The sequence below is a fragment of the Taudactylus pleione genome, unplaced genomic scaffold (genome assembly GCF_031769625.1).
Source record: "Taudactylus pleione unplaced genomic scaffold, aTauple2 ptg000005l, whole genome shotgun sequence".
Taxonomy (NCBI): Eukaryota; Metazoa; Chordata; class Amphibia; order Anura; family Myobatrachidae; genus Taudactylus; species Taudactylus pleione.
The window spans coordinates 18,706,979-18,719,083 of NW_028284408.1; the positions used below are offsets into that span (position 1 = coordinate 18,706,979).

General features: G+C 43.3%; 1 protein-coding gene across 5 annotated transcripts in view; it reads left to right on the top strand.

The window, feature by feature from the left end:
• The first annotated feature begins 692 nt into the window (after positions 1 to 692).
• Positions 693 to 12,105, top strand: part of LRCH1 (leucine rich repeats and calponin homology domain containing 1) — a 285,816-nt gene continuing 274,403 nt past the window's right edge. For all 5 annotated transcript variants that reach the window (XM_088478036.1, XM_088478089.1, XM_088478158.1 and 2 more), the window contains exon 1: positions 693 to 1,374. In XM_088478036.1, coding sequence (XP_088334162.1) covers positions 1,128 to 1,374 — 247 coding nt within the window. In that variant the 5' untranslated portion in view covers positions 693 to 1,127. The remainder of the gene's footprint in view (positions 1,375 to 12,105) is intronic.

The following is a 12,105-nucleotide window of genomic DNA, read 5'->3' on the forward strand; positions in this document are numbered from 1 at the left end:
CTTTTGAGATCGTAGCGTTTATAGGGAAACGTTGTTTTACACTTGATTTTATATGACACTGTGAAGTATTGTTCATGATCGTAACTGTTTTCTATAAAGTATGCAAAGTAATTATTGAATGTTTACAGTATTGACAGAGAAGTGAATACATATCTGAAGTTAATTGCCCTACCGTATTTGAATTGAATGTATTACTGTATTTGAATATTATATTGCTGAGTGTTCTGATATGAACCAGATTATTTTAAACCGAATATTTTGGTAAGCAGCTTGGGTTTGGAAGACAGTTTTTAAATTTACAAAACTGCAGTTATGTCTAATAAATCGACTCTCTGCAGAGCAGACTGTTTGAATGACCCTTTGTCTGGACTGATCTTCATTACCTCTCTGAAAAGTGGAATGAATTTGTATGAGAATCCAGTTCACCAGGTAAAACAGTTTAGCTACAGTCACCATGCCTCTTGCCCTGCAGACTTTCTTCTTTAAGTCCTGCCGCTTTTCGGCCACTAGATGGCAGCACGTTTACTTTTCAGCTGCTGTCGATCTCGTCCCCTCCATGCTGCTCTGGGCTGTAAATCCTCCTCGTCCCTGAAACGATGAGGTAAGCTTCTTCTCCTCTCAGCTCTCACATATGGGACCTCCATGCTGGCTACTGCTGTGAACACACGCGCTGCTGCTGAAGATTGCTTCCTGTGCTGCTCCACAGCGAGTACTGAACCTCCCCCCTGCCCTGTGCTTTTAACCCTGCCCGACTCCAGCCACTGCTGACTTGCAACCCCAGGTCTGAAAGGAAGGTCAGGCATACCTGCCCGACACCCTTTCTCCCGCCGCTGGCCCGCAGGCCGCGCCGCACCCCTTCCCCTTATCCTGTTCCGCAACCATTTTGGGCACCTCCGCTCCTGGTACCTTTGTGCAGACTGCATGCCAGGATATACAGCAGGGGGAGGACATGCGCCCTTTGCCTCCACACTCCCGAAGGCAGGAAACCTACAGGAAAGAACTGGCTGCTGCTGCAGCTGCCTGAGACTCCCTAGCAGTCTCCCTGCTGCTCCTCCATAGTGTACCAGAAGCAGACACACATACACACAGCTCAGACACAGCAGCACTAGGGAGCTGCTGGAGGGAAGATGGCAACGCTGGAATCTCAGCCTTTTACTGCCCTGCCAGTCAGCGCTCTGCTCCAGGCACAGTACCAGCACCACAACCCGGTCACTGCTGGGACGAACTTCAGCCTGAGCCTTCCTGTCAACCGTGGCTTGGAGAGAGCTTTGGAGGAGGCTGCAAACTCCGGGATCCTGAATCTGAGTGCAAGGAAGCTTAAGGAATTCCCCCGGTCCTCAGGCAGCAACGACCTGTCGGACACTGTGCAAGCAGGTGAGGAAGGGATGACAGAGTTGTTCTCCTGCCGGGAGGGGAGTGTCTGCGCTGGGGCGCAGTGCTGGACCTGCAGCGTTCCAGAGATGGAAAGTTGCTCAGTCTATCAGTATTCTGTGTGCAGACTGCTGTTGTGCTCAGTCTGCTGCTGCTGCTGAACATTGGGTTATTAGTGTGGTGTGTGCAGACTGCTGTTGTGCCCAGTCTGCTGCTGCTGACCATTGTGTTATCAGTGTGGTGTGTGCTCACTGCTGATGCACCCAGTCTGCTGCTGACCATTGTGTTATCTGTGTGGTGTGTGTGTGCACACTGCTGTTGTGCCCAGTCTGCTGCTGACCATTGTGTTATCAGTGTGGTGTGTGTGTGCACACTGCTGTTGTGCCCAGTCTGCTGCTGACCATTGTGTTATCAGTGGTGTGTGTGCAGACTGCTGTTGTGCCCAGTCTGCTGTTGACCATTGTGTTATCAGTGTGGTGTGTGCACACTGTTGCGCCCAGTCTGCTGCTGACCATTGTGTTATCAGTGTGGTGTGTGTGAACACTGCTGTTGTGCCCAGTCTGCTGTTGACCATTGTGTTATCAGTGTGGTGTGCGCACACTGTTGCGCCCAGTCTGCTACTGACCATTGTGTTATCAGTGTGGTGTGTGTGTACACTGCTGTGGTAGGTGTGTTATTTCATCCACATTAAGGTATTATGCTGTGGTGTATGCACCATGATTTATTGGGCAGTTACCATTCATTATTTTTTATTATTATTAGAAACTGTAATCACTGACAGAAATGAGTAGAGATGAGTGGATGTGGCTACATGTCTGATTGGATTAAGGTAATGTACAAAGTACAGAATAAGTTATCAGTCTGCACTGGAAGTTGTGACAAATCTCTGCAGCCTCCCTGTGTAAGGATGGCAGCAGCATACTGAGTTGCTGGAATAGCCTGATTATGCAGATACTGTAGTTTAGAAATGTATAGACAGCAGGTATTTTGTGGTGTCTGGTTTACGTGCCTCTCAACGGTTATATATATATATAACTTATTTGTGTAACCCGTTGTGTGCCAGCAGCAGTGGCTGCAATGCAGAAAACTGAGTGCTTTGCATTGTCACAGCTCAGTGTAACCACAGGACAGCGTTAGCCAAATGCAGCCGATGACAATAATGTACTTCTGGCTTCCTAGTGCTACACCTAAGAATTGCCAATTGTAAAAGGTTTTTCTTTGAATAAACGTGCCACTGACATAGGGTCATTTATCGGCCGTAAAACTAGTCTGTCCACAACAATTTGTCTGTTTTTTGTTTTCTTTTTAAAATAGTCTTTTTCACATGTCAGTTTCCTATAAGACAGCATAAGACAGTGTCTGGAGTTGGCGTAACCAATGGAATTAGTATAATGCTGCTCTAGTGGCCTGTGCCATTAGAATAGAACGTGAAAGAAGGATGTTATAGAAAAGGGGAGTGTGTGTTTACATTGCTGACACTCTGCATCTGTCTATTATAATTTCAATTGTTTATCTCACATAGGGGCCTATTCATCAACACTAAATTAACGTTTTTAAGGACATTTTCCTTAAATAACGTTATTTTAGTATTCATGAACACACTTAGCACAGGAGATATCACTGATATCTCCTTGCTAAGTCCCCCTGCGTTAATTTCCACACTGTGGAAATTATGGTATTCATCAAATTCCGAAAATTATGAATTTTTCGGAATTTGATGGAGGTACTATCCGCCACTGTGAGGTGGCGGATAGCAGGTGAAACTTACCTGCTTCCAGCGTCTTCCTCTGGCGCTCTGGTGTGTCCTCTGGCTCCGGAGGCTGGTCGGACACTGTGTTCTCCCAGCAGAACACAATAAAGATTAGAAAAAAAAAACTAAACTTTTTTTTTTCTAATCTGTACTGTGGTGTGCTGGGAGACCATGTGACAGACCAGCAGGACGGAACTGGAGGCTGCTGCATGGACAGGTAAGTGCTGAAGGGGGGGAGGTGAGCGGGGGGGGCAGGTGAGCGGAGGGGGGGCCACAAACTTACCGCATGTGTAGGCAGTGCTGCGCATGCGCTGGGTTAACTAATTTAACAGCGCATGCGCAGCACTGTTTCCAGCTGCGGTAAGTTAGTGTATACAGAGATAACTATCTATTTCCTGAAAAGCTGTAATCGCAAAAATGACAGCATTTCGGAATAGGTAGTTATAGGGAGGAGGAATGATGAATTCCTCTGGTAATTAGGTAGAACTCCATGCGAGTTCTAAACCTAATTACCTCCAGGGAAAGTTTAGTAATGATGAATAGGCCCCATAGGGGTCTATTTATCAAGCAGTGAAAAATGTGGAGAAGTGGACCAGTTGAGAAGTTACCCTTGGCAACCAATCAGCTCCTACTTATTATTTGATAGACTGTACTTGATAAATGCTACTTCAAAACTGATTGGTTGCTGTGGGTGACTTCTCCAGTGGTCCACTTCTCCACACTTTTCACTCCTTGATAAATAGACCCAATAGGGAGAGATGCACTATGGTGAAAAATGTGGTCAAGCCTCAGAAAATGGCATTTTTAGGGGGTTTGACTGCATTTTTCATATGCACTAAGCTCCGAAAAGCAGATTTTTCTGGACCTTGGTCCTGACAGAAATGCAATCATTAGATGGCATTGCCTAATAAAAGCCTATGGGCTTCTTTTCAGAGTTTTCCCCCTCAAGAGGGGATCAGTCCTCCGACAGCCGCACATGTACGGAAGGACTACCGGGTCATAAACACGAAAGTTCCCACACTGCAACGGACAGCAGCTCTTAATGGGAGAGCTGTCCTTTGCTTAATACCATTGTGCATACAGCGTTATTAAACACCGCTATGCATGTGATCATTTGCGGGATGCTTAATGTGTCCTGCCCATATACAGTCAGGTCCATAAATATTGGGACATTGACAGAATTTTCATATTTTGTCCTCTATTCACCACCACAATGGCTTTGAAATGAAACAAACAAGATGTGATTTAACTGCAGACTTTCAGATTTAATTTGAGGGTAATTACATCCAAATCAGGTGAAAGGTGTAGGAATTACAACGGTTTCTATATGTGCCTCCCACTTTTTAAGGGGCCAAAAGTAATGGGACAAACTAAACAATCCTAAATCTAACTTTCACTTTTTAATACTTTGTTGCAAATCCTTTGCAGGCAATTACAGCCTGAAGTCTGGAACGCATAGACATCACCAGACGCTGGGTTTCATCCCTAGTGATGCTCTGCCAGGCCTCTACTGCAAATGTCATCAGTTCCTGCTTGTTCTTGGGGCATTTTTCCTTCAGTTTTGTCTTCATCAAGTGAAATGCATGCTCAATCGGATTCAGGTCAGGGGATTGACTTGGCCATTGCATAACATTCCACTTTTTAGCCTTAAAAAACTCTTTGGTTGCTTTTGCAGTATGCTTCGGGTCATTGTCCATCTGCACTGTGAAGTGCCGTCCAATGAGTTCTGAAGCATTTGACTGAATATGAGCATATAATATTGCCCGAAACACTTCAGAATTAATTCTGCTGCTTTTGTCAGCAGTCACATCATCAATAAATACAAGGGAACCAGTTCCATTGGCAGCCATACATGCCCACGCCACGACACTACCACCACCATGCTTCACTGATGAGGTGGTATGTTTTGGATCATGAGCAGTTCCTTTCCTTCTCTTCCCATCACTCTGGTACAAGTTGATCTTTGTCTCATCTGTCCATAGGATGTTGTTCCAGAACTGTAATGGCATTTGTAGATGTTGTTTGGCAAACTCTAATCTGGTCTTCCTGTTTTTGTGGCTCACCAATTGTTTGCATCTTGTGGTGAACCCTCTATATTCACTTTTGTGAAGTCTTCTCTTGATTGTTGACTTTGACACATATACATCTACCTCCTGGAGAGTGTTCTTGATTTGGCCAACTGTTGTGAAGGGGTTTTTCTTCACCAGGGAAATAATTCTTCTGTCATCCACCACAGTTGTTTTCCGTGGTCTTCCAGGTCTTTTGGTGTTGCTGAGTTCTCCAGTGCATTCTTTCTTTTTAAGAATGTTCCAAACAGTTGATTTGGCCACACCTAATGTTTTTGCTATCTCTCTGATGGGTTTGTTTTGATTTTTCAGCCTAATGATGGCTTGCTTCACTGATAGTGACAGCTCTTTGGATCTCATATTGAGAGTTGACAGCAACTCATTCCAAATGCAAATGTCACACCTAGAATCAACTCCAGACCTTTTACCTGCTTAATTGATAATGAAATAACGAGGGAATAGCCCACACCTGCCCATGAAATAGCTTTTGAGTTGATAGTCCCATTACTTTTGGCCCCTTAAAAAGTGGGAGACACATATAGAAACCGTTGTAATTCCTACACCGTTCACCCGATTTGGATGTAATTACCCTCAAATTAAATCTGAAAGTCTGCAGTTAACGCACATCTTGTTTGTTTCATTTCAAAACCATTGTGGTGGTGAATAGAGGCCAAAATCTGAAAATTCTGTCAATGTCCCAATATTTATGGATCTGACTGTACACCATATACAGTTACAAAACCATATTAGCTTTAGATTTGCAGCCCCTACCTAATATTTGGTGACTTACACACAACTGTGTTGGTCAGTGTCATGGTGCTTAGTAAAGCTACATATTTTGTATATTTCTTTCTTTCAATTCTGTTTAGTTTCTAAAAAAAACATCATAGGGGCCTTTTATCTGTCTTGTTTCACTTCTCCTCCACCTAAAATCATAGTTAACCAATGTGAGTTCCTTCCTCAATGGATATTCTTACATTGTCCATTGTTATTTTTTATTCCATTTGTTGTTTATAAATATTTATCCAGTATTATTTGATGTTTTTCTTAATTAAGATTATCAATTATTCACTGAGTAAGAATTGTAAAGGTTTTCACCCACACCACCCATGCAGCTTATTATGTAGCTCTGGAGATATTTATAGAAGAGGAGAGTGATAAAGTTGGTGCCTGCTTCTGGTTTAGGAGGTCAGCTGCTGGGGCTGTGAGTTATTTAACACACTGCACCATAGTTATTAAGCTAGCAAAGTAAGCCCAAGTCATTCATTCCTGTAAGAAAGTATAGTCCAGTGAGCTCTACTAAATTTTTGTCTGCATTTGGGAATGTATGCTGTATGTAAAAGCGGTCATCTCAATAGAACCAGGGTGTAAAACATTGTATTCTAATTCCCTTTTGGATCTAGTCCATTTATAGTAACAAATGTAGTAGGATAGCATAGTAACTGCTTTCCAAAGAGCCAGGTAGACATTGCAATTACTACTAGTTGATTGTGATACATCCCACTTGCCGGCATTGGAACTGTGAAGAAAGATTCTCTTAGAGGGCAGATCACATCTCTATAAATCTTTTCTATGTAAATGCCAAAATTGTCAAGCTACATATCCCGACTGTTGCAAAGATTTTCATTAAAAGGGCATATCATGAATGTTGTTACATGACCTGCTGGCATCACAAAATAGGGGCACTGGTAGCAATTTCCATTCTGCCCCCCTTGCCAGTCCTTTGATGAAATAAATTCTGATCATTGTTTTAGAAGCTCTGCCAATGAATAACTTGGTTTTGTTACTTTTCCAGTGTGCTAGTACAAAACATTGGGTTCTCTATTTTTAAAACAATTGGTAATGCTGGGCATACACTATATACAATTATCTGTCCAATCTGTCTGGTTGAAATGAAAACCTGGTAATGTATGGAATGCTCACAAACCCTAGATAATAGACAAAAATGGTAGTTCAGACAAATTGGTTAAAACATATGAATTTGAACAATTGTTTTTTTTTGTCCATTTTCCAGTGTTTAAGACCATATGGTCGATTGTCATTTGCTCTCATACATCACCAGGTTTTCATTCCAACCAGCCAGATTGAACAGATATCTGACAGATAATTGTATAATGTATGCCCAGCATTAGCAGTAGTGTAATGAGAGATTGTGTGCATATTCAGCTGGTCCTCCACAATCCCTATCATTTCATTAATCAGTTTATAGTATTCTGCAGCGCTTCCCAAAGTGGGTGCTGTGTGCCCCATGTTTGTGGTTCAGTAACAAAACAAATTTATTTGCGGTCAATTTGATAAGCAGAACCAGAGCTGGTGGCTGCCAAACATAAAATGTGAGAAGCGCAACCATGTCCTCCACCTACCAACATTACTTCCATGGTGAGTAAAACATTTATCCTGTATGTATCATTTCATATAGCATGTGATACATCTATTAAATAGTAAGGATGGGTGTAGACAGTGTATCTGCAGTATGCATACCTCCCAACAACAACTCAAAGCGGGACAGGGTGCGTAACCACCTTGTGATGGGGGTTGAGGTCTGCAGCTTTTAAAATGTTAGGCTGTCCTTTACCAACCCTCGCTTTCCACCCATTTTTTGCCATGCGCCCAGGTGGCTGGTGCATTCAGCACCTGTTCACCTCTGCCCTGCTATGGACTCACCTCTGCCCTGCTATGGACTATGGGTCAAAGATGTCCATGATCAGGATGTTGGCACGAAGCCCTGAAATTGAGACTGTCCCATCTAAATCTGGAGCTATGGGTATTAGACTGAGGCATACATTTGTTTAACAAACAGGAAATCGGATACAGCTAGGAGGGGAAAATAATCCCACAGGCTTCTTTACCCATCGGGTTGAAGCGTGCTTAGGAAATATGAAAAATGCGGTAAAACCCCCGAAAAACTGCATTTTTGTGGGTTTTACCACATTTTTGAGCTTAGTACAATCCCGTCCATATTCATAAATCAACTCATAGTTATCGAGCTGTGAAATTCCAACAGGCCTTGGTTTCCTTCCAAGACCAAAGCTGAGCATCCTTTTATAACAGTGATGTGGGTGTATTCCGATTCCTTCAGACTGTGTCAGACTCCACACATGTAAGGAAACTGTTTGGATTGTTCTTGAGCTGAAGTTGGAAAACTCCCTGAATTAAACAGGAAGACTCCTGTGAAGTAATATAATTTTCCTCTTTTTAAATACTACAAGTGAATGATAAAGGAGCTCTAAGGAAAATATGCTGTGGGATTTATGAAGCTGCAATTTGCCTCAATGATGTAGCCTATATTAATTTAAACATGTACATATTCAAATTATACACTTTTCATTTGAACCACTTCTTTGTTTATGTATTTTATATGCTTTAATTATCATATATCGTGTTTTTGTTATTTTTGCGGGTCTAGATGTATATTAGAAACACCACTTGACTTTCCAGGATTCACAGAAACATTATTATGGTTTCAGCCTCTTATATATTTCTAGAAGGCTACGAAAGATCCACACCAAATCCCCCAGCACAGTGCTGTTTCCAGTAAGAAAATACAAATTAGAACTGCATTCTATTTAAATATAAGAATAAGGTATCAAAGATCTCCTTACATTTGTGTTTGGAAACATGAAATAAGTCTTGATGTGCTAAACTGACCTAGGCATTTGGTCTGTTTGCTGAAAGTCTTGATGTGTACAACGTGGTCTTGTAAGTGTGCACTGCAGACACATTGAATAGATCCAGCTGTTCATCATCCTAGCAAAGTAGCTGATCTCATGGGGCCCCATTAGTGCAGTGATTCAATTACTGTGTACATGCAGCGATCGTGATATAAATTTAAAATGTCATGTGTGTCTAGATGAAAGATTTTATCTAATAGAGGCCAGTTTAAAAAAATAAATGTTAACAATGGTGATGGCATAATAAATGAAAAGGGCAAGTTACTGTATGTTTAGGAAATCCTCTTTATGTAGCTAGCCCTCTGCTTTCACATATAGCAAATAGGGGGATCTGTATTATGAACTTAAGCCAGGAGCCTGTTGTGTCTGTGATCTGCTCATTTATGCTGCAGCAATGCTTGGTTGGAGATGACTATAAAGGTCCATCTGCATTGTATTCAGCAACGTAATTTGCTATGATGTTTCAAATGAGGATAGGGTCTAGGGTGTACAGTACCTCCCCAATTTATTACTTGTTGAGGACAGGATATATTATTAAGGCAGAGGTGGCCAAAGCATTGATCGCGATCGTCAGGTCGACCGGAGACACTCGACCAGTTGATTATATTGGCCCGTCCATCAGCAGTTAGCAGTGTCCAATAAGAATCATTGTGATTCTTATTGGCTGATGTGCCTAAATCACAGGTGGGGTGCTGAAGCCGTGGCTGTCATGGTTACTTGTGGTCAGGTGTCTAGTCTTCATTCTAGCACCCTGCACATAGCACAACTCGTGCAGTTCCTCTTTCTTGCCTGGGGTGTCGGTTTCTGATCTAGTCCTTCTAGCAATCACTGGTCTGATTATCAGAAGTTTGTTGCATCAGCTGAGTTTGTTAGAAGCACCAGAGCAGAGAGCGACACCCCAGGCAGGAAAGAGGAACTGCACAGGTTGTGTCAGGTGCAGGGTGCTAGAATGAACACTAAAGCTGGGTACACACCTAAAGATTTTCTGTCCAACCAGCCAACTAGTTGATTGGTTGGAATGAAAATCTGGTAAGGTATGAAAGCAAATGACAATCAGTAATTTGCTCCCAAACGCCGGAAAATGGACAAAATCTGTTGTTTGAACAAATTGTTTCGATCAAACATTTGAGAAACTTGTCTGATCATCAGTTACTCCCATACGTTACCAGATTTTCATTCCAACCAATCAAGTAGTTGAATGGTTGGACAGAAAATCTTTAGGTGTGTACCCAGTTTAAGGGCTCCATTTACTAATGAGCTTGAGCTGTTAAAACTCGTTAGTGAAGAAATTTAACAGTTGAAATTTATTAAAGTATGGAATGATGTTTAGAATAGCGCTGTTTAGTAGCGCATCACCCATGAGATGGAAACCTTTATTTAGTAACGAGCGGTAAAGCTAACTTTCCGTTCGTATCTGTTAACCCCGATTCTTAGTGTCTGGAGAATTGAGTTATTTTTGTGGGCTAGCTCAGCTGCGCCAAACTGAAGCTGCGGCTTTCTGTCGGATGTCACTGTGACAACAATAGCCAATAAGAATCAGGCTGCTTCCTATTGGCTGAGGTTGTCACATGTAACAGCCTCAATTAGAGATGGCCGTCGCTGGGTTAACCATTAACTATGGACTATTGACTATGGATGGTGACATTGATGCAGGGGCGTATTAAGAGAGGAGGAGGCCCACGTTCACTCCTCGTCCGGGGCCCCCTCCTCTCTGGCGGCCACTGCCCACTGACAGCCTCAATAGACTCCAGTGCCCGGAGTCTACTGCGCATGCGCAGGACACTGGAAAAATGTAATAGCAGTCATTTTCCTGGCGATTTCCCTACTGCGCATCCGCAGAACGCCAGGAAAATGACCGCTGCTGCCATTTTCCAGGCATTTTGTGTAGCGCCTCTCCAGCCAACGTTGCACATCGGAGAGGTAAATATTAAAAAGTATGGGTGCGGGATGTACGGTGTGGGCCCCACTGGACCCACACCCTGCACTTATTATAGATATGCCCCTGCATTGATGGTATAAAACCATTGGGTGGCAACCATTGACCGATGGTCATCCCTGCAATAATACTTGCCGGGTAGCGGACCAATCAGTGGGGATGGGGTTTCGTGGGTCATGTCAGGGGGCAGAGCTAAGCTCCGTGTCACGGCACATGAGCAGAAAAAAAATTGTGCTGCTTTGTGTCATCGATGGCTAAGAACCTTTGTATCTCTACCATCGACCAACGGCAGGTAACCATCGATGATAATTAACCACTGATGGTCGGCCATCCCTAATCCATTGCACCGGTGCCAGAGCTGTGTTAAGGGGGGCAGGTCCGGCTCAAAGGCGACAAATCCAAAAGGGGGCGCAGTGCGGAACCCTGTACCAATCAGTATGGGCGGGCCTGTACTGAGACTGCTGCTGAACTGCTGCTGTCGCCCATGGCTGAGGGCAGAAAGGGATTGTGAGCTCCTCTCTCTGACAGGTCAGTCTTCTGTGGGGGATGGGGCAATTTAATGTATGTTATACTTTTTTTATGTGAGGGACAATGGTCCTGATTTATTATGGATCGCAACTACGAATGCAATAGTGATTACACATGAAGTCTCAATGCGATCATATGCAAATCCATTGGGATGGCTATGCCGTTGCAGTAGAACATAAGAAATCCCATCTTACTTTACACACATCCATAATGTTTAGCAAGAGTACCATCGCAGCCTCACACACACTTGTACAAGCTCTTACCTTACTCAGAAGTTGATAAGTGAGTACTCAAGCTGCGTATGGCATTGCAGTGGACAATTTATGCATGCCCCTTTAACGGCGTGCAAACGCACTGGCACGTCTGCGTTTCACCTAACACCCCCCGTCACCTCCTACAAATGGTATTTCCTGTCAATCACTCTGAGATGGATCTGTGCAGTCACTGCGATGCATGCGCAGAATGCAACAATTGGCCGATTGCGTACGTAATCACAGTAGCGATCCTTGCTGAATCAGGCCCCATGTTTTTTTGTTGTTTTTTTTTTCCTGTGGGTGCCAATGTGTTTAATTTTTTTACTGTAGGGGTCAATGTGTGATTTCGGTGGGACAGTGTCCACGACCTTTGATGCAAGGTCACACCCCCATTTGTGGCCTGCCACGCCATCTTTTTCGGGTGTGGCCAAATGTAGATACTTGGTGGGTCATGGAAGCTTTTAGCTTTGAAGTAGGGGTATATTTATTAAAGTACAGGTTTTTAGAAGTGTAGTTGTTGCTCATAGCA